Source organism: Bufo bufo, chromosome 6 (assembly GCF_905171765.1).
Source record: "Bufo bufo chromosome 6, aBufBuf1.1, whole genome shotgun sequence".
In the NCBI taxonomy this organism is placed as follows: Eukaryota; Metazoa; Chordata; class Amphibia; order Anura; family Bufonidae; genus Bufo; species Bufo bufo.
In genome coordinates, this window is record NC_053394.1 from 302,201,835 (window position 1) to 302,225,108 (window position 23,274).

A 23,274-nucleotide genomic window follows, 5' to 3' on the forward strand; every position below is an offset into this window, starting at 1 on the left:
AAAACCTCACCGGAAGTAAATTATTGTGAGGACGCTTTGGAGCATTTTTTTTTTTTTTGCTCGGAGGCTGAAGGAACGAGATGAGTGTTAGCATTGTGGTGGAGTACTGGTGAGGACTGGCCGCTGTGCCAGTTATTATACTTGATTATTATCAGATTATTGATTGTGGAGCTGCAGGAGGCATCGGTGCCCCTCGGAATTGTGGGACCTGTAGTTCCATAACAGCTGCTGTTTGTCTATGCCGGGTTTCATAGCCTTACGATAAGGCAGTTGTCTTGGATGAGAAAAGATTACAAGAGTCTCCTTTTCCCCAAGAAACAGCTCCACTCCTGTCCATAGGATTTGTCAGGTATTGCAGCTCATCCATATGAAATCTACAACACCAGCCCGCGGACATTAGGGGCAGTGTTCTGGGGGAAAAGAAGAAGACAGACCCTTCTTTTCTAATCCTAGACAACCCCTTTAAATGGACATATCACCAAGAAATGTACAGGGAGGATCTGGCACTCTCCAATGTACAAGGTGCTGCATCAGGGAGGGGAGGTTAGCAGGTCAGATATTGCCCCTACCCTAGGGGAGGTCTTTTTTACAGGAATTGCATAGGATTAGAAAAACATAGCTGGTTACTTTCAGCAACAGCGCCACACCTGTGCATGGGTTGTGTCTGGTATTGCAGCTCAGCTGACTTGAAGTGAATAGTGCTGAGCTGCAATATCACACAGGACCTGTGGTGATGGAACTAAAAGAAAAAACTGATGGACGATGTTCTTTAAGAGTTAAAAAATTATGATTTATGGATAAAACACATGGAGGAGATTTATCAAAACTGGTGTAAAGTAGCTTAGTTGCTTATAGCAACCAATAAGGTTCCACCTTTCATTTTCCAGAGCTCCTTTGGTAAATGAAAGGTGTAATCTGAATGGTTTCTATGGGCAACTAAGCCACTAGTCCTTTACACCAGTTTGATAAATCTCCCCCATGGATAAAAGAACTTCCGTGATGTGTGTGAATGGGGTTAAACCTTCTTCCTCAGACACATCTGCCCCTGTCCATCCTTTTTTTCCTTTTGGTTACAGCATCGCGTGTGGGGGTCCAAGTAAGATCAACAACAGGAAGGGAGCAGCGTCCTATTCTGGCTCTTCACAAGTCACCTACTCCATGAGCTGTTTTGCTACTTGTACCTATGAAACTGGCTGACTTGGCAGCTGAGGGCATCTGTGTTGGTCCCATGCTCATATGTGCCCGCATTGCTGAGAAAAATGATGTATTAATATATGCAAATGAGCCTCTAGGAGCAACGGGGGAGTTGCCATTACACCTAAAGGCTCTGCTCTCTCTGCACTTTGATTGAGAGGACAAGGCAGGCATGACGGTGTTTACACTGTCTGGCCTTGTCAATCAAAGTGGAGAGGGTGCGGCAGTTGCAGAGAGAGCGGAGCCTTTAGGTGTAACAGCAACGCCCCCGTTGCTCCTGGAGGATCATTTGCATATATTAAAACTTCATTTTTCTCAGCAATGCGGGCACATATGAACATGGGACCAACACAGATGCCTTCAGCTGCCAAGTGCACATGTAACAGGTCAGCCATTTCCATAGGTACAAATCTGCTGACAGATGCCCTTTAAGTACCACCATCAGGTAAGCAGCTTCCTGTCTTTAAAATAAAGCGGCCATGTTTTTCTAATCTTTCTAATGACTGCTATCAGTAATGCCGTGACTCTGTTCCATTCAGTGAGCCCTGTGGGTTTAAGTCTCACTACGAGGAGCTAAAAAGCGCTGTGCTGGAGGAGTTTCCTGATGTCAGCATTGACTCCCGTCCTGGCGGTACTGGTAAGAACTTATTTCTTCTTGAGGGTGGAATCGTACATACGTTTTTGCTGGCGTTTTTCTGCACTTGCGTTTTTAGTGGCAATTTTTTTTGCCAGTGGTAAGACGCTGGGCGAGATTTATCATTTCCCTACACCTGTTTTCTGGTGAAAAAAAAGGCACAAATCCTATGTTTGCACGTTTTTAAATGCCACTGCGGCTAAATTTAGTAGCAAGTGGCGTTTTGTACACCATCCTCACCACTTTCCGAGAAGGGGGTGATGAGGGTGGGTGCGGGTGCCAGCAGTCCTGGCACATTTGTCTTCTTTTATGCCAGTTTACTGAAATCTACAGGAGCTTGGAGCTGGCGTAGATTTCAATTTAGGTGCACAGACTGCCAGGGGATGCACCTAATTTATGACTAGGTCTCCACTCCATATCCTCCAGCAGCACAGGGCATATGAAGACCTGTGTAGCACGTGTGCAAAAATGGTATGAAAAAAGACAACAAATGTAAGTGGCCCAGAAAAAGGAAACAAAAAAAATAGCTTATTCCGGTGGGGGGTTTTTTGTGTTAAAAAATGCCAGACAGAGTTCAGGGGTGTAAGCATGCTTTCACACACAGGTTTTTAGTGGCATTTCTTGTAACTGCGTTTTTTTCCAGTAAAACCCCAGCTCCAGGTGTTAGCTGAAAGACTGTAAGAAATATGAAACGCAGGAGACACACATTTTTTTGCTAATAGTGTTTTTTGTTCATTAGGTGATATTTTTTGTCTTTCTGTCCTCTTTCAAAAAACGCAGCATGTTGTAGCTATTAGCATTATTTCAGACATTTTCATGTCAACTTCTCTACAAGGAAAAATACATTATAAGGCCTCATGCACACGACCGTTGTGTGCATCCGCGGCCGTTGTTCCGTTTTTGTTCGCGAACCCATTGACTTTCAATGGGTCCGTGGAAAAATCGGAAAATGCACCGTTTTTCAGGCGGCATCCGTGATCCGTGTTCCGTGTTTCCTGTCCGTCAAAAAAATATGACCTGTCCTATTTTTTGGACGGACAACGGTTCACGGACCCATTCAAGTCAATGGGTCCGTGAAAAAACACGGATGCACACAAGATTGGCATCCGCGTCCGTGGCCGTAGGCTACTTTCACATGGACGGATCCGCAGATCCGTCTGCATAAAAGCTTTTTCAGAGCAGATCCGACAGTATATTCTAACACAGAGGCGTTCCCATAGTGATGGGGACGCTTCTAGTTAGAATATACTTTGAACTGTGTACATGACTGCCCCCTGCTGCCTGGCAGCACCCGATCTCTTACAGGGGACTGTGATCCGCACAATTAACCCCTCAGGTGCTGCACCTGAGGGGTTAATTGTGCGTATCATAGCCCCCTGTAAGAGATCATGTGCTGCCAGGCAGGAGGGGGCCCCCCTCCCCCAGTTTTAAATTCATTGGTGGCAATTTTTCGAAGAATTATACTTACCTGCGAGCTGCGATGTCTGGGACCGGCCGGGCGCTCCTCCTATTGGTAGGTGACAGGTCTGTGCTATAAGCAATGCGCCGCACAGACCTTTCACTTACCAGTAGGAGGAGCGCCCGGCCGGTCACAGACATCGCAGCTCGCAGGTAAGTATAATGCTTCTAAAAATTGCTAAGTAACCATGGCAACCAGGACTGCAGTAGCGTCCTGGTTGCCATGGTTACCGATCGGAGCCCCATCGATTAAACTGGGACTCCGATCGGTACTCTCCGCTGCCACCAATGATAGGGGGGGAGATTTTAATTAGAAGGGGGAGGGAGGGGGGGGGCCACTGGCCACCAATGAATCTACAGTACTACAGGGGAGGGAGGGGGGGCCGGCCACACTGGTCACCGATGAGTTAAATACAGGGGGGGGGGGTCCGCTGACAGGGGGCAGTCATGTACACAGTTCTTTTATTATATTCTAACCTGAAGCGTCCCCATCACCATAGGAACGCCTCTGTGTTAGAATATACTGTCGGATCTGAGTTTCACGATCTAACTCAAATCCGATGGTATATTCTAACATAGAGGCGTTCCCATGGTGATGGGGACGCTTCAAGTTAAAATATACCATTGGATTGGAGAAAACTCCGATCCGATGGTATAAAAGGGACTCCTGACTTTACATTGAAAGTCAATGTGGGACGGATCCGTTTGCAATTGCACCATATTGTGTCAACGTCAAACGGATCCGTCCCCATTGACTTGCATTGTAATTCAGGACAGATCTGTTTGGCTCCGCACGGCCATGCGGACACCAAAACTACTTTTTTTTCATGTCCGTGGATCCTCCAAAAATCAAAGAAGACCCACGGACGAAAAAACGGTCACGGATCACGGACCCCGTTTTTGCGGACCTTAAAAAAACAACGGTCGTGTGCATGAGGCCTAAAGAAAATTATAATTGGCAAACAGACTGGCCAAGATTAACCAATCTATCTGAGCCAAAAATCTGTCTAAAAAGAGGTGCAACTTGGCGCAACTAGGGTTTCTACACTTTTTTCTACATGCTTGACAAGGGCCAGAACATTGGAAAATAATTATTATAGATAGGCACTCTTCATGAGGAACCACCCAGAAGTAGGGTTGTTTCGATACTCAAATTTTGATTCGGTTTCGATACCATAAAAAAGTATTGCGATACTCAATACCACGCGAAAAAATGGAACGTCCGGCCCATAATAGAACAGTCCGATTCTATTTTTGGGGGGGACAAGGTGACAAAAAAAAATAATAATGGCAAATCGCGCATTTTTCTATTCTTTTTTTCTTTTACAGTGCATAAGAGGGATTTTTTTTATATTTTGGACTTTTCAGACGTGGTGATATGTAATATTTTATTTATTTATTGTTTATATATTTTATATGTAAAAATGAGAAAGGGGGTGATTTATACTATTTTGGTGTATTTTTTTTAAACTTTTTTTTTACAGTTTATTTAATAACTATTTCCCCTTAGGGGCCAGAACCTGGGATCTTTTAATCCCTTGTCCTATTCACCCTAATAGAGCTCTATCAGGGTGAATAGGACTTCACACTCTCCCTGCTGCCCTGTGCTCTGTGCACACAGCAGCAGGGAGCTTACTATGGCAGCCAGGGCTTCAGTAGCGTCCTGGCTGCCTCGGTAACCGATCGGAGCCCCAGGATTACACTGCTGGGGCTCCGATCAGAACTCCCACCAATGAGAGGAAGTGAGGGGACCCTGTGGCCACTGCCACCAACAATTTTAATACTGTGGAGGCACTGCGCCACCAATGTTTTTAATACTGGGGACAGAGGACGCACTGCACCACCAATGTTTTTAAAAATGGGGACGGGGGTTGCGCCACGAGAGGGGTTAATTGCCGCGGATCGCAGCACACTGTCAGAGGTCGGATGCCAGCAATGTGTTTCTGCCGCCAGCTGTATTTGTGTATTAAACGTTAATTATCATTGGTGGCGCAGTGGCCACAGCCCCTCCCCTTCTTCGCGCTCTCATTGGTGGCAGCAGCAGCACAGGGGGAAGGAGAGACTGCCTCCTTCTCGCCGTGCTGCTGAGAGAACATGGCCACGCTGACAGCAGTGCGCTCATGTTCTCTGATACTGGGCTATGCAGCAGCACAGCCTAGTATCGATAAAAGGCAAATCCCAGTGTCGGTATTGATACCGGGACAAAAGTATCGACTGGGTATGGAAAGTTCAATACCCGAAACAACCCTACCCAGAAGCATAAACGTCTATTAAGATATTTAATAATATACGTTCCTAAACAAAATATACTTCTAACTTAAAATCATAAAAATAAAATACAATAGAAACTTCATATGAAAAACCAACGAAGTCAATAGGATTCTTGCTATATCAACATCCTGTATGGCTGTATATATATCTGCTAATAATATGTAATTGTCACCTATAGTGTGACTGTTGGTAATATATAACTGTCACTTATATAGTATAAGTGCAGTATATATTGAAGCCCAAAAAAACCTTATAGTTTTGTGCTCAAACGTATTGATGTTGTTTCAATTCATATAGTCCACATTCCTAGATGTGCTGGTGCACATACATATAGATTTGTTCGATGATGATTAATATTTGTTCATTATTAAGAGATAATTGATCTTTATAACACTTATGTCGACAGTTCCCCTTATATTATTTTCAGATTTTTTTTTCCGTATTTGAGTTATTATTGTTTCCTCTTTAATAATCTATCCTCGATGGGGTTCATGCACTCACTGTTGGTGGATACTTGTATACCGTGGCATCCCACGTGGTAATGGTACCGCTTACCCTTTACCTCAGTCTCCCTCGGCTGTGTACGGGCGCTGTCTGTACTGTAGTAGCACTCTCTGAATCTCGATGACTTATGGGCTCGCCGCTTTAGCTCGGCGTCCCATGTGCTGCAGCAGATTGTGCTTAGATTGCTGGATTATTCGTAAGGTTGTACCAGTATTGTCCGTGGAGCGCTCAAGAATAGGACATGCTCTATCTTTTTTGCGGGGCCATGGAACGGAACAATGGATGCGGACATTGCAGACTTTTGCGGCCCCATTGAAATGAATGGGTCCGCACCTGTTCCGCAAATTTGCGGAACGGATGCGGATCCATTTATACGGTCGAGTGAATGCTCCCTAAGTGACAGTTATATATTATCAACAGTCACACTATAGGTGACAATTACATATTAGCAGATATATATACAGCCATACAGGATGTTGATATAGCAAGAATCCTATTGACTTCGTTGGTTTTTCATATGATGTTTCTATTGTATTTTATTTTTATGATTTTAAGTTAGAAGTATATTTTGTTTAGGAACGTATAATATAAAATATCTTAATAGACGTTTATACTTCTGGGTGGTTCCTCATGAAAAATGCCTATCTATAATAATTATTTTCCGTTTTTTTTTTTTTTTTTTTTGGCGAAGATAGAGCATCTTATCCAAAACAGTCCAGGTGGTGAGCCGCTTATATTTATTTTTGTTTATTCGCCGAGGAGCAGAACATTGCTGGAAAGTGGCGGGTCAGAGATACGCCATATTGCGCCACAATTCTGGAGCCAACCACTATTTGTATTGAGTCCGAGAAAAGTTTCTATCCATGCCCCAGATTCATCACACAGCCTGAACCCATGTGAAAAATCTGGTGCAGGTCTAGACTGTCTGTCTAAGCTTACACCATCTATAGCAGGGGTCAGCCGTGACACTACAACTCCCAGCATGCACATGTACTTGGATGTTCATGTAAATCTCACAGAAGTGAAAGGGGGATTCTGCGAGTTGTAGTTTCAGAACAGCTGGAGTGCCGGAGGTTGCTAATCCCTGATATATAGGATTAGTAAACCTGGGCCACTGTTTGCAAAAAGCACCTGAAAAAGCTAGTTTCCACAGTAAAAAAACTGCCATTGCAAATTTCATGTGTGTATCTCACTAGCTGGTGCAAAACTACAACTTCCAGCATGCCCTGAGGAAATGGAGATGTCGGGGCACTCTGGGTGTTGTAGCTTTATGCCAGGTAACAGATTGGAGACCACTCTTTTACACCACAGATAGCTGTGGCAGGGGTCATCCACCTGGCATCACTTCTAATCTGATCTGTTTTTGGTTTCAGGAGCATTTGAGATTGAAATAAATGGAAAACTAGTCTTCTCCAAGCTGGAACTTGGTGGATTCCCCTATGAAAAAGACGTAAGTATTTCTAGAGCAAAACTCTGGTGGCATAGAATAAATCCCATTGCAGAACAGCCGCTCTTTCGACTGAAATGGTTGATCAGAGAACAATAATTCACAGGGAGTAACATTGTATTAATCCATTTTCTTCAGTTGATAGAGGCCATCCGTAAAGCCATAAATGGAGAAGCAGTGGAGAAGATCACCAACAGCCAAGCACCCTGTGTCATCTTGTAAGAGCTCTAAGCATGTGTCCCTCAAACAAAATGTCCAGTCCTATGTCTGGTGGGAGCATACTTGTGATTCACACTGCGCCCAATATTGATGTCCCTGTATGGCCCCTGTGGAGATAAGTCTGCTACCACGCCGATATCTGACTGCCTTGTTTGGTGTCTGCACCCACCACATAACCTGGGTACAAGGTGAAGTCCTCAGCCTATATAGAACACAACATGTGGCTTTGTAAAGTGTACGTACCTGGATGGACCCCATTTATATTCCTGGACAAGTGCAGCTCCACTACGGTATCCACTATGCAGCCTACAGAATATGGCAAGTGCATCCAAAGGGGTTGTATGAGGTTGTAACTATTGTTTATGTCTAGCAGTGCAGCTCATAGTGTCACGGTGAGGAGGGGCGTTTAAAGAATATACTTTATTAAGTTCACAAATAACAAAAAAAAGGGGGAATGTATATTAAAAGCCCACAAGTAAAGTAGAGCGAATATATTAACGAACGCTTGATGGCTAATGGCGGCAGACTGCCATCAAGAGTTCGTTAAAATATTCGCTCTACTTTGCTTGTGGGCTTTTAATATACATTCCCCCTTTTTTTTTGTTTTATTTGTGAACTTTTCTGCTCACCGTGACCCTATTAGCTATGCTAGAGACGTATATCGCCTTCACTTTATAGTACCGTGAATCAATAGAATTTTAGCTCAACCTCATTCCCTGAAATGTGTAAAGGTTGCAATACCAGACACAACCCATGGGCAGGAGTGGTGCTTTTTCTTTGGGTTGGGCGGACCTTGTATTCTAACCTCAGTTCCCCACTTTGTAAAATGTTTATGCCAATAAATGGAGAAAATAAAATAACAAATGTGATTCTTCATTTTGTGTTTACCTCTATTTTGATGATGAAAATGGTGGTGGTAGTAGTATACTGTTTGTTTTATGGATGGACTAATTCCAGTGCAATATAATAGTACCACTAATATATGAGGATATACGTATTTTTTACAGATTAGATTCAGTTCTCCTCAAGATGTGCGACATGGACCGATCTTTGTCCATAGATCGTCCACATCACGTGCTAGCTCTCCTAATGTGCCTGTTTTATTAAATATGTTGTAGCATTTTTTCTTTAAAAAAACAGCACTGTGCTGTTCCTCTGTTATTCCACCCGGTGTCCCGTGGTTTTAGACCCGAATGTTAGCAATTCCCTTCCTTTTAAGTAAGTTGTATACCACATACCCTGAGAGTATGGCGAGACATATCCACAGCAGGAAAATCTGCACTAAATGGTGTGGATTTTGTTGTGGATGTTTTCGTGGATATGGTGTGGGCTGGTCGCGGTTTTCACCCTCTGCATTGCAAAGGATGAAATCTGCTGCAGATCATCCATATACATTATTTTTTTTTTTAAATCTCATCCCCTTTACTGCTACTGTAAGCACCACTGATATTCTGCGAGCAGCGGTAATATGGAAAGTCCAAAGTGTTCACATCCCTAAGGACACGGGCACAAGATCCTGCGCCAGCATGGCAGAGGCTTATCTTCAGCAGCAACAAAGGATCAGATATGTAAATCCAGCTGATTAGCGAGATTTTGTAAAAACCTGAATATCTCCTTAAAGGTATCTATCCGCACATAGGGCAGATTTTTCCACCACAGATTCATGTAGAAATCCACAGCGAAAACCTGCAAAATAGCTGACATGCTGTGATTTTAAACTCTGTGCCTATTTTTCCTGAGGACAGGCCATCAATATTAAAATCCCAGAAATCCCTTTTAGGATAGTTTTGGACAAGCACATACACTTTGGGAGATACGCTGTGTGTTGAGGTGTGATTTCCATTTGTGGACACTGCTCCTTTCAAAGAACCGCACAACATTATAGTGATTTATAAGGCTGTGTGTCTCTGCCCGTTGTCTCTCCATTGCATCTACTGAATTGTACTGGCATAATATCATCAGCGTAATCCAATAGAGGATTAGAGACAAACAGTCTTATAAATCATTATAATGCTGTGCGGTCCTGTCAAAGAAGCAGTGTCCATAAAGGGAAATCATCCTCCCACACAATGGACATACTCGTCTGAAACCTTGTCAAAACTAATAAAAATAAAATCGAGCACTGTTCACAATGCTTTTTAGGAATTTCCATTAGGGGTGTAACATCTGATTACCCAAATACGATATTCAAACGTATACTTCAACTGGTACATTCCCTTTAATGGCTCAGACAGAGTTCAAAGGGTTCTTCTTAGGACTTAGGCTACTTTCACACTCGTGTTTTGGGCGAATCCGTCATGGATCTGCAAAAACGGATCCGTTACAATAATATACAGTGCTGCCCATAATTATTCATACCCCTGGCAAATTTTGACTTAGTTACTTTTATTCAACCAGCAAGTAATTTTTTGACGGGAAATGACATGGGTGTCTCCCAAAAGATAATAAGACGATGTACAAGAGGCATTATTGTGGGGAAAAAAAACATTTCTCAGCTTTTATTTACATTTGAGTAAAAAATACAAGATGTTCCGCCCTGTGGAAAATCTCAGAGGACGTGATCGGAAGCCAAAAGTGACTCCTGTGCTGGCCAGGAGGATAGTTAGAGAGGTGAAAAAGAATCCAAGGATCACCACCAAGGCCATCCTGGTGAATCTGGGCTCTGCTGGTGGCAATGTCTCAAGGCAGACAATCCAACGGACACTGCACACCAAAGAGGACGCCACTTCTACAGATAAGGCACACAAAAGCTCACTTGACCTTTGCAAAAGCTCATCTGGACAAAGAAGACGACTTCTGGTCTTCTGTGTTATGGTCAGATGAAACAAAAATTGAATTGTTTGGTCACAATGATGTTTCCTTCATTTGGTGTAAAAAAGGAGAAGCTTTCAAACGTGGTGGGAACCTAATGCTTTGGGGGTGTTTTCGCCAATGGACCAGGGAACCTAATCACAGTAAACGGCACCATGAAAAAAGAGCAATACATGAGGATTCTCAACGACAACATCAGGCAGTCTGCAGAGAAACTTGGCCTTGGGCACCAGTGGACATTTCAGCATGACAATGACCAAAAACACACAAACGGAAAGCCAAAACGCGAGTGTGAAAGTAGCCTTAGTTTGAATTGCTGTTTATTTATTTCCCGGACAGAATAACCTGGTAGACCGTACTGTTCTGTCAGCAAACAAAAGGAAAGCAAATCACATGGAGTCCAAAGATGAATGCGTTTAACTCCAACTGACCTATTAGGGCTCTTTCACACGAGCGGATGCCGTGCATGGAATCCGCTGCGTGAAAGAGTGCCAAGCCCCGTTCCGGACAGCAGAGACACGGAGCATTAACATGACTGATAATGCTCTGTGACCTTTTTACTACAAAATCACGGTGACAACTTTATCTCACTGTGATTTTGTAGTAAAAAGATCGCAGAGAGGCACGGAGCATTATCAGTCATGTTACTGCTCCGTGTCTCTGCTGTCCGGAGCGGGGCTTGGCACTCTTTCACGCAGCGGATTAGCCGCACGGCATCCACTCGTGTGAAAGAACCCTTAAAGTGAGTGTACCCATCACAGTATACATCTGAGTATTGTTTTCGGTTATTCAGACGTAGAACCCCCCAACAGAAAGCCCTTGCGGAGTTGAAACTCAGTGTGAACCCAGCCTAACAGGAATCATCCCTGATTGCTAGAAGGCTTTCTGCGTCTCCTTGGCTTAGTAGGGAAGAGCTTATTTTCAAGTCAAAATGAAATATTTTAAAATGACAGGTACAATTCAAGATTTCCTGATGAGAAGTGCGATACAACCAAGGTAAGAGGAAAAGCCATGATTACATAGCATTGAGGAATATGTCTCTTTAGTGTTTTAAAAGAATTTACAATACGGTAGGAACAGGTTTAGATTTGCCACCCATTGTGAAATTACAAATGTGCCATTGTGAGGAAAATAACTTTTGTAAAAAGCAAAACATAGACTTATAAAAAAACACATTCTCTAAATATAAAATCTAAAATATACAAACTTCATAGAAAACAATAGCAAACGTCACATAGTAAAACTCTGAAAAACATCCCATGGTATTTTGCAGCAGGGTTAAATTTACAGTGATCGTGGGTAAATGTGGTGCTATGCCCAGAGTTTATAGTGCAATGGGCAGAGTCATTGAGATGGGCTGGAATAAGAAGCTGGTGACTACATTACAGGCTGTTTCTTTCCCAAAGTCAGGAACCATTCTGATTTTGGAAAAAAAAATAAAAAATATATATAAAAGGGATCATGGATCTCAAGTATGGCTGTGGTAATGCTCAGAGAGTGGTAATGACCAGGCCTGTTTACCAAATTCTGCTGATCTAGTGGTATATTGTTATTAAAGGGGCTGTATAGGGTTAGAAAAGCATGGCTGCTTTCTTCTAGAAACAGCGCTACATCTGTGTACGGGTTGTGTGGTGTGCTTCAGCTCTGCGTAATGCAATGGCGCTGAACTGTAATACCAGACACAAATCAAGGACAGATATGGCACTTTTTCTAGAAAAAAAAAGTAGACATCTTTTTCTAATCCTGGGCAACTCTTTTAACCAGGGTCAGTTGTCACTTTTGACTAAGCTATACTCACAGTTGTAATACAATTTTTTTTTTTAAAGGCAAAGACAAGATCCGTGAACCTCACTACACAGCAGACTGCTAGTAACACACATAGGATAACCCGTGCAAAGGTATAGTTCACAACCTCTGGAAAATCTGATTAATACTGCAAAGCTGAGACAGGACATGAGATGAATTTCCCCTTTGTTGTCAGCATAGAAACAGACGGATCGCTAGAGATCCAATACCTCACAGCTACAACCTTTCATAATCCCTAGCAACTGATTTGCTTGATAACTCAATTACAGGGCTTTCTGGGTTCACATTATTCACTTGAACGGGACAGAACTGCAATATCCTGCGCAGCCGTGACTATGAATATGTGGTGCATGGTAAAAATAGTGAGAAGGCTGCAGTGCTAGGTAAGTGGCTTTGTTTTTTAGCCTGAGATTTGTCAAGGCCATAACTAAAATTGCTGTGGGGGTTGGACAACTCCCTTAAAGGCAAGATGGGACTATGTGCCGACCACCAGTGGCCGGGAAACAGCAGAGCAGTCCCATCCACTGATACAGTGCTGGCCCACTCTGCGGTTTCCTGGCCACCAGGTGGTCTCCTCTTAATCCCATATTGCTTTAGTAACAGAGAGATGGAACAAACCCTATAACTACAGATCTTTGTGTAAGATATGGCAGCAGCATTTTTGGGCAAGAAAAAAATGCCACAAAAGCACAATGTTTTTCATAAAAACTCTGTGTTGGAAACCAACCATAGGCTATTTGTACACCACAATATTTTAGTCAGTTTTTTTGTATCCGTATTTGTAAGCCAAAACCAGGAGTGAAAGCTACAGAGAAAAACTATAATGGAAAGATTGCTACCTCTTTTTATTTTTTGAAGTCACTCCTGTTTTTGGCTTACCAATACTGATGCAAGCACTGATCACGCTAAAGTGGTCTAGATAGTGAAGAACCTTTTTAAAAATTGCTCCAAAGGAATTTCTATTGCCAGTGTGTACTAAAAATCCTAACAATATATACACTGCCTATCCAAAAAGAAAGTCGCCACCCAAAAAAAAAAAGGTCACAATGATGTCTCATGCTCCCTGAACCACTCTTTCACAATTAGAGCCCGATGAATCCTGGCATTGTCATCTTGGAATATGCCCGTGCCATCAGGGAAGAACAAATCCATTGATGGAATAACCTGGTCATTCAGTATGTTCAGGTAGTCGGCTGACCTCATTCTTGGAGCACATACTGTTGCTGAACCTAGACCTGACCAACTGCAGCAACCCCAGATCATAGCACTGTCCCCACAGACTTGTACAGTAGGCACTAGGCATGATGGGTGCATCACTTCATCTGCCTCTCTTCTTACCCTGATGCGCCCATCACTCTGGAGCAGGGTAAATCTGGACTCATCAGACCACATGACCTTCTTCCATTGCTCCAGAGTCCAATCTTTATGCTCCCTAGCAAATTAAAGCCTTTTTTTTCTGGTTTGCCTCACTGATTAGTGGTTTTCTTACAACTACACGGCTGTTCAGTCCCAATCCCTTGAGTTCCCTTCGCATTGTGCATGTGGAAATGCTCTTACTTTTACTATTAAACATAGCCCTGAGTTCTACTGTTGTTTTTCTTCGATTTGATTTCACCAAATGTTTAAGTGATCGCTGATCACGATCATTCAGGATTTTTTTCCCGCCACATTTCTTCCTCGAATACGATGGGTCCCCACTATCCTTCCAGTTTTTAATAATGCATTGGACAGTTCTTAACCCAATTTTAGTAGTTTCTGCAATCTCCTTAGATGTTTTCTCTGCTTGATGCATGCCAATGATTTGACCCTTCTCAAACAGACTAACACCTTTTCCACGACCACGAGATGTGTCTTTCGACATGGTTGTTTAAGAAATGAGAAGCAACTCATTGCACCAGTTGGGGGTTAAATAACTTGTTGCCAGCTGAAAGATAATCGCCCATGCAGTAATTATCCAATAGGAGGCTCATAACTATTTGCCTGCTGCTTGCCTTATATTAGTTCATAACTATTTGCTTAGTTAAATCCAGGTGGCGACTTTTTTTTTGGACAGGCAGTGTATTATGAACCATTTGTATAATGCAGGTCATAGAAACAACCTTAAAGAGGACCTTTCATGGGTTTATGTGTTATAAACTGGTATGCTTACCAGATAGGGCAGCCCCTACAGATGCCAGCACTTTTTTTTTTCTAAAATACCCCTCCTGGCACCGTGTCCCCCTCTGTTTTTCGTGCCCAGTATGTTAATGTAGAGTATCGTTACAGGGAGGAGGAGACGACCGGATTTCTCAATGGGCGTCTCCTTCTTCCTGGCCGTAGCATGGTCCATTCGCAGTGGAGAGTGTCACAACCAGGGAGAAGGTGAGCAGTTTATTCTCTGTGACGCTCTCCTGCTGCGATTGGACCGCGCTACAGCCAGGGAGAAGAGACGTCCATTGAGAAATCCGGTTGTCTCCTCCTCCCTGTACTGATACTCTAAATTAACATACTGGGCGTGAAAAGCAGCGGGGAACACAGCACCGGAATGGAGGAATATTTTAGAAGAAAAAAATAATTCTGGCATCTGTAGGGGCCACGCTATCTGGTAAGCATACCAGTTTCTAACACATAAACCCATGAAAGGTCCTCTTTAAGCCTCATTCACACTTCAGTGTTTTGGTCAATGATTTCCATCAGTGATTGTGAGCCAAAACCAGGAGTGGAGCCTCAGACATAAGGTATAAGGGAAATGTCTGCTCCTGTTCTGTGTTTAGAACCACACCTGGTTTTGGCTCAAAATCACTGACTGAACACTGACGTGTGAATGAGACATTATCCTGGCGTCCTACTATCAGTTTCCATACAGAAAAAGGTGACATTTGCTGCTTTTTTCTTACCATTCTTCTTGTCTAGATGTCCTGGGCAATCCTTGGACATCTAGTAAGCATGCTGCAGTGAGGAAGCTGCAAAATTAGTTAAACGCACATTGTAGTGTAGGTTTATACCTATGTTAATAGACATCTTCTCTAGAAGATGTCATCACCGACATGTTCCAGTAGAGTGACAGGAAACTCAAATAATCAGTTCCTTGGCACTAGTGGTTTACAACACTGTGCTCCATTGGAGCAGGTTGCCGTGAAAACACATCACGTTATAATAATGATTGATAACTGTGGGACAGGAAGGGGATGCAAAGCATGTCTCCCCTGTATTTCCCTACATACAGATCACTGGTAACAGTGACTATATGGCCAGCTGCCCCAAACACTCTCCTTCCTTAGAAGGATTGCATAACATATTTGACCCCTCAATTCCCTTTAATATTTTATTATCTTGTACTACTAAGTAAATAATTTGATCTTATTAAAAAGAAACCATTCTTGTGTGAGAGAGTCCTTATTGGTCATCTATATATACCTTACATCCAGTCTTAACTTGACAAAGCCCTTTACATAGAGATGCTGTGAATCCATATCTCAGACTATTAAAGGGGTTGTCTCATCATGGACAATGGGGGCATATCGCTAGGATATGCCCCCATTGTCTCATAGGTGTGAGTCCCACCGCTGGGACCCACACCTATATCGAGAACGGAGCCCTGCAAGGTGGTGGCTGGAGGACTCTAGTCCGGCCACCATCAAGCCGGCTCCCTATAGAAGTGAATGGGAGCGTACTGTGCATGCGCGGCCCCCCTTTCTCATTCATTTCTATGGGACGGAAATTTTCACTGGCCCTATAGAAAACGAATGGAGGGCGGTTGCACATGCGCAGTGCGCCCTCCTTCACTTGTGGGGCCCCGTTCTCGATATAGGTGGGACACGCATCTATAAGACAATGGAGGCATATTTTAGCGATATGCCCCCATTGTCCATGATGGGACAACCCCAGTTCTCTTTGTGTTGCCATATGGGACCTTGATGAAGCACCGTGTTCTCTCAGACTCAATGCAACATTGATTTTCCTCTATTGGATTTCACATGAAACCCCATGAGACAAGACCTCCATGGGTATGTAATTGTGGCCACAGACATGAGGTTTAAGGGCTGTAATGAGATATTCTGATCATTGATAACAATGCATCGATTGTTTAGATGAGCTATATTGGCACTATTGGTTTAGTCCATGAGTAATGGACAGTAGGGTGCTGCTCTGGACCTTTCTTCTAGCAGAAATACTGAATAATTCTGCTAACCAAGGCCACACAAAGACTTGTATGAGCTCTGTCTACTTACAAGGACGATCCAGGTTAACAACCATTAGCTTACTACAGATGCCTACCTCCATCATGCACCTGTAGGAATACACAAAATTAAGATTTGGTAAAAAGAATTAATGTAGATGTACATCCCTGAACTTCTTAAACATCTACCAGATTTAGTTCATTTGAATATATTCATTTGGTAAGTTTCTCTTGTGCATTCACGGTTCATTTCTTAAAGTTAGTTGCTTTGCATTAACAAAGCTCTCAGTTTCTGCTCCATCTCCAGGTTAGGCGCTATATGTAGCGTAAAGTACACAATGTTAGATTATAGAGAAAACCCAACAGTGGGGTTCCATCAACCCAAGAATAGCTGAAACGTTCTCATCTGTCCAAAAAGCCATCGGCAGTTCATCAGTCCAATGCATATATGTCAGCCATGATTGTGTAGACCACAGCAGGTGCTGTATTGTATGCCTTTTTCGATGATGTCTCTTTAAAAAACAGCTGCCTTTAACTGGGTTACATAATACTAGCTAATTTATGCAGTCACATCCCGCGGCCTTTTCATAGCCTCATCTAGCCACAGATATTCTGGGTTTTCTGCAGTTGGTGTGGTAAATCCGTTCTGTGTAGGGTTAGGTTCACTTTCTGCTTTGAGTTCATGATTCCAGTAATACGGATTGTCAAAGGCTTGAGGGAAAGAGTTTGGCAAGTGCATTCCTGGAGGAGGAAGATAGTCTGGATTTTCCACAGCACTCATTGGTACCGGACTCCTTGGATCCCTTATCATACCATTCCAGCACAGCTGTCCCTTCTGCCGCTCCAGAGTAGACACGGATGTTCTTGGTGTCTTCACTGGGGAGTGACTTCTGCTTGGTTCTCTTTGGTTCACGTATTCTGCAATCAGAGTAAAAGATTAACAAAGATTAAGTCGATACAAGCACATTTTTTTATATACAACATTACAGTCACATATATTGTGGTAGATATGATCGACACTATATTCATATGACTCAATAGTGTCGATAAATTCAATAGTATATATCTCACCAAAAAACTTCAAGTATATGCTGTTATTTGGGAAGAGGGAGTATTATCTTCTAGCGCTCTATCCCAATTTGGGAAACTGAATGTCACTGAAAATGTTGTAGGTGTATTCACTGGGAGTGAAATATGTTCATAAAGTGTCCACAGGAATCCTGATAATGTGAAAAGTCTCTTATAGCATATCCTTTTAAGCTCGATATGAGCTTTGGATTTAAGAAAACTTTAAATTGATGTTTGGCTTACCGTCTAGCGTCTGCTGTCTCCCTATTGCTTCAATGGAGCTTTAAATATTTGCCGGCTTATTCAGTCGCTCCATACAGCAAGCTGGTTTAAATTTCGCGGGAGTTCCAAAGATCGCAGGAGTTACCACTCTGTTCCGCAATTTCCTTTGGTGCAGCTTTCAACGATAAGAATAGTTAATCCTTTACTGTAGAGATTTTCTTCTGTATGGCCATACAGTATTATCGGAGGCTTTTCAATGCAGGTACATCACTTGTTTCACCATACGCGTTACGGGTATATTCACTCTCCCTTCCTCAGTGGTCAAGTGAAGAGTGAATCTACCCGTAACGCGTATGGTGAAACAAGTGATGTACCTGCATTGAAAAGCCTCCGATAATACTGTATGGCCATACAGAAGAAAATCTCTACAGTAAAGGATTAACTATTCTTATCGTTGAAAGCTGCACCAAAGGAAATTGCGGAACAGAGTGGTAACTCCTGCGATCTTTGGAACTCCCGCGAAATTTAAACCAGCTTGCTGTATGGAGCGACTGAATAAGCCGGCAAATATTTAAAGCTCCATTGAAGCAATAGGGAGACAGCAGACGCTAGACGGTAAGCCAAACATCAATTTAAAGTTTTCTTCAATCCAAAACTCATATCGAGCTTAAAAGGATATGCTATAAGAGACTTTTCACATTATCAGGATTCCTGTGGACACTTTATGAACATATTTCACTCCCAGTGAATACACCTACAACATTTTCAGTGACATTCAGTTTCCCAAATTGGGATAGAGCGCTAGAAGATAATACTCCCTCTTCCCAAATAACAGCATATACTTGAAGTTTTTTGGTGAGATATATACTATTGAATTTATCGACACTATTGAGTCATATGAATATAGTGTCGATCATATCTACCACAATATATGTGACTGTAATGTTGTATATTATTGCTACATTGTTCTTATAAATTTTATTACTTGTATTTTATGGGGATTTAATAAATATTTTCTGCACATGTCAATCTGGTTGCCAAGTGTATGAGTGCTCGCTCATTTTCCTATTACTACATTTGCCTTTAAGAGAGGGTGGGGTGATTCCCTCTATATGAGCTTGCAGCACCATACCTTAACTACTTGCTAGTGAGCCACCACAACCTACCACTATTTTTTTATATATAGATATTCAGTTCAGGATCCCCATCTCTTGGTCAGAGTGAAGACCGGTTACACTCTTGCTCTAGACGTCCTCTCCTGCATTTCACAGACAACCTATTGACTTGGATGGGCACTGTGCAATGATTATTTTCCCCTGTGATGATGCTAGAGTGAAACTGAACCCTAATTATCAAGCTTTACCACTGATTGTTGGGGGTCTATGCAGGGGGACACACTGTGACCTCTATGGCCGATCTTCAAATAATCCGGTCAGGAAACACAGCACCTGCTGTATTTAAATAAATTACCCCGCTAGCATATTCACCAATGTCTGATAGGTGCAGTTATCACATGGGACCTGCACCTAACTCTACAACGGAGCTCGCAAAGTGAAGGAGAGCAGACCATGCATGCGTGGTTGCCCTCCATTCATTTCTATGGGAGTGCTCGACTGTTTTCCGAGGTTCCATAAAAATGAATGGGAAGTGCACTGCGGAAGAGTGGCCATGGCTCCATTCACTTCTATGGGGCTGATGGAAATGGCTGAGCACGGCTATTTTTGGCACTCCTATAAAAATGAAAGGAGATTGGCTGCAATCCGCTCTTCTGCACTTTGCAGGCTCCGTTCTAGAGAAAAGTGTACCTCTCAGTAATGTCCTCCATGATCCTGGGGCTGCTTATGATTGCATAAGATAAGGTTAGTAAGCAAATTCTCCTCTACTTTCTGTGTGCAGTAGATGGCAGTTCGTCTCTACTTGCCATGTCTGAGAGAACTGCAAACTGGACATTCACTATGCACAGAGGAAAACTGCTAAAAAATGCCAGATATAAGTGATATAATGGCTGGAAATATGTTTTTCTTCATGTACACACTGTAGTACTGATTAATGCAAAGTTTGTTGAAAGATTAGTGACACTTTGGAATAAATTGGCAATTTATTAATTAATTAGGGATTTAGGCACACTATATAGGTAATGGAGAAAACTCAGATGCGTTGAAATGTTGCAGTGTTCAGTCAATAATAGTTTACTTGATTTGCATCATAAGAAGAAGTGCAGCATTCTTTCCGTTAGGCCACTTTAACATAGTCAATGTTTGCTCAGTGTATGTTCAGTGATTTCCATCAGTGACTGTGAACCAAAAGCAGTAGTGGAGGCTACACAGAGATAAGGTACAATGGAAAGATTTCCACTTGTTCTGTGTTTTTGACCCACACCTGGTTCTGGCTCACAATCACTGACAGACATCACAGACTGTGTAAAAGTGTCTTTAGGGCTGTTTCAGACAGGCGTGTCCTGTGCAGGAATCACTCGCCATGTGAGCATGATTCCCCATTATGGACATTGCTCATTTCTCAGGAGCACAGGGCATTAAACGGATTTATAATTCTGTGTGTCTGACTTTTCTGTTACAGAATCATACTGAAACAATGCTGTCAGTATAATTCTGTAGCAGTAAGTTCATGCAGAGACATACAGCATTATAAATCAGTATAATGCCACGTCGCTCTAGAGAATCGAATACTGCCCATAACAGGGAATCACGCTCACACAGACAGTGTGATTCCCGCACAGGACACGCTCTTTTGAAACAGCCGCTAGAGTGCCTTTACACGCGCCAGATTTTGTTGCAGAAAATTTCTACAACTGAAAATCAGCTCCTTTCACTTGAATGTGGCTTGCAGAAATCCAGGTGCCCGCTACCGACACAACCTTATTGAGATGAATGGGTCCGCATTGATCTGCAAAAAATGCAGATCGGATGCGGACCAAAACTACGACCATGTGCATGAGCCCTTACTGTATGATTGTGGAACTCTAGGGCCTGAAGAACTGAGCAAGACATTGTGATTCTGATATTTTTTGGATGCAGCAACATTTAGGTATAACTTTAACTTTAAAGGGTTTCTATCACTTCATATCACATATTTAGGTGTCAGACACTAGCGATCCGCTAGTGTCTGCTCTAACAAACCATCCTAATATGATAGGTTTTGGGGCAGCCGTTTTGCTAAAATAACAACTTATATCTTTATGCTAATGAGCCTCTAGGTGCTATGGGGGCGTCATTAGCACCTAGAGGCTCCGTCTACCTTCCTAAACTGTCGCCGCCTAGCGCGTCCCTCCAACCCGCCCATCTCCTGCTGAATGCGATCCTCTCCGTGCGCGTCTCTGTTCTGCGCATGCGCAGTGAATGTCTGACCGCTTCCCTGCTCAGACATCTCCACTGCGCCTGTTCCTCGGAGCACTATGATGTCATCGGCGCAGGCGCAGTGGAGATGTCTGAGCAGGGAAGCGGTCAGACATTCACTGCGCATGCGCAGAACAGAGACGCGCACGGAGAGGATCGCATTCAGCAGGAGATGGGCGGGCTGGAGGGACGCGCTGGGCGGCGACAGTTTAGGAAGGTAGACGGAGCCTCTAGGTGCTAATGACGCCCCCATAGCACCTAGAGGCTCATTAGCATATAGATATAAGTTGTTATTTTAGCAAAACGGCTGCCCCAAAACCTATCATATTAGGATGGTTTGTTAGAGCAGACACTAGCGGATCGCTAGTGTCTGACACCTAAATATGTGATATGAAGTGATAGAAACCCTTTAAAGGGGTTATCCAATTTCTGTAACAGCCCCCCCCCATGGGCCGGGCCCCTCACAGGTAATATACTTACTCCGCTCCGGTCCTGGTCCCCGCACCGCCGCTGCTGCTTCTCCCTGTACACGGATGAAAACATCTGGTGTCAGGGGAGAAGCCAATACCTTACCTGTGAGGGGTCCAGCACATGGGGGGGTCTGTTTCAGAAATTGGATAACCCCTTTAAAGGGCCTTCCAGGATTAGAAAAAAAAAACTGTGCCACCTATGTACAGAGGATGTGTGTGGTATTTCACCTCATACCCATTTACTTGAAGGTTCATATGGTGCAATTCCAAACAAATCCCAAGGACAGAGGAGGCAATATTTATGATATGAGGAAAATGTGGATCCTTTTTCTAATCCTGTAAACCATTTTAATGAAGTGCTGGTGTTGTCTGGAATAGAAACTTGAAAAAAAAATTCTGAGTGAACAATAGCCCTGAAAGATGCTGTAGACATTCAGTAGCTACTATACTTTTAGTACCTGGAGGATATGTAGGTGATCCTGGGGCTATGAAGCCATCTATCTCCAGCCCCCTTCCATCCACTGTGTCTTTTCCTCCAAGCAATGTAGGATCCTTACAATACCTGCGTTTAAGACTATTTTCCTTGGGATGTGGTGGATCAAACACATAATCTCCTTCACTTAGATCATCAGACTCGCTGGCATCTGACTTTTGTGATAAAGTTAGCGACAAAAGTGGTTCCACATGGCCAGTTTCATCCATTAAGATCTGGTCTATCCGTGTCTCTGCTTGACTCTGTTGAGAAAAGGTTGGAATATCCAGTGAAGAAACTTAGTTTTATCAATTGTGGCACTTACACAGCGTTATATACTAGACCCCTATACTTAAAGGTATTGTCCACTTTTGGAATCCCCTATGTGTCCCCTATTGTTGCCAGTGAAAATTTATTACTGCTAAAACTTCTTAGCCGATCATATATATATATATATATATATATATATATACACATACATACATACTGAACAAAAATATAAAAACAACACTTTCGGTTTTGCTACCATTTTGCATGAGCTGAACTCAAAGATCTGAAAAATTTTCTACATACACAACAGACCCATTACTCTCAATTGAAGGGGGAGGGGCGGTCGGAAAACCAGCCAGTATCTGCCACCATTTGCCTCCTGCAGAATCTTGGTCCACTCCTCTTCAATAGCTGTGCGAAGTTGCAGAATATTGGCAGGAACTGGAACACGCTGTAGTATACGCCGATCCAGAGCATTCCAACATGCTCATTGGGTGACATGTCCGGTGAGTATGCTGGTCATGCAAGAACTGGGATGTTTTCAGCTTCCAGGAATTGTGTACAGATCCTTGCAATATGGGGCCGTGCATTATCATGCTGCAACATGAGGTGATGGTCGTGGATGAATGGCACAACAATGGGCCTCAGGATCTCGTCACGATATCTCTGTGCATTCAGAATGCCATCAATAAAATGCACCTGTGCTTGTTGTCCATAACATACTCCTGCCCATACCATAGCCCCACCGCCACCATGGGCCACTCGATCCACAACGTTCATGTCAGCAAACCGCTCACCCACACAACGCCACACACGCTGTCTGCCCTGAACAGTGAAAACCGGGACTCATCCGTGAACAGAACACCTCTCCAACGTGCCAGACGCCATCGAATGTGAGCATTTGCCCACTCAAGTC

At 43.1% G+C, this 23,274-nt stretch overlaps 2 protein-coding genes across 2 annotated transcripts in view; one reads left to right on the forward strand and one right to left on the reverse strand.

The window, feature by feature from the left end:
- MIEN1 (migration and invasion enhancer 1) lies at positions 1-8,603 on the forward strand. The gene is made up of 4 exons (XM_040437291.1): positions 1-109; positions 1,734-1,831; positions 7,435-7,511; positions 7,647-8,603. The coding sequence occupies exons 1-4, from the start codon at positions 81-83 to the stop codon at positions 7,728-7,730; spliced, it is 288 nt and encodes a 95-aa protein (XP_040293225.1). The 5' UTR covers positions 1-80; the 3' UTR covers positions 7,731-8,603.
- Positions 8,604-17,014: 8,411 nt separating this feature from the next.
- ERBB2 (erb-b2 receptor tyrosine kinase 2) overlaps positions 17,015-23,274 on the reverse strand; it is a 103,061-nt gene continuing 96,801 nt past the window's right edge. Inside the window, exons 26-27 of the mRNA XM_040434745.1 lie at positions 22,075-22,351; positions 17,015-17,421 (exon numbers count right to left, since the gene is read on the reverse strand). Of these exons, the coding sequence (XP_040290679.1) occupies positions 17,063-17,421; positions 22,075-22,351 (636 nt within the window). The 3' untranslated portion in view covers positions 17,015-17,062. The remainder of the gene's footprint in view (positions 17,422-22,074; positions 22,352-23,274) is intronic.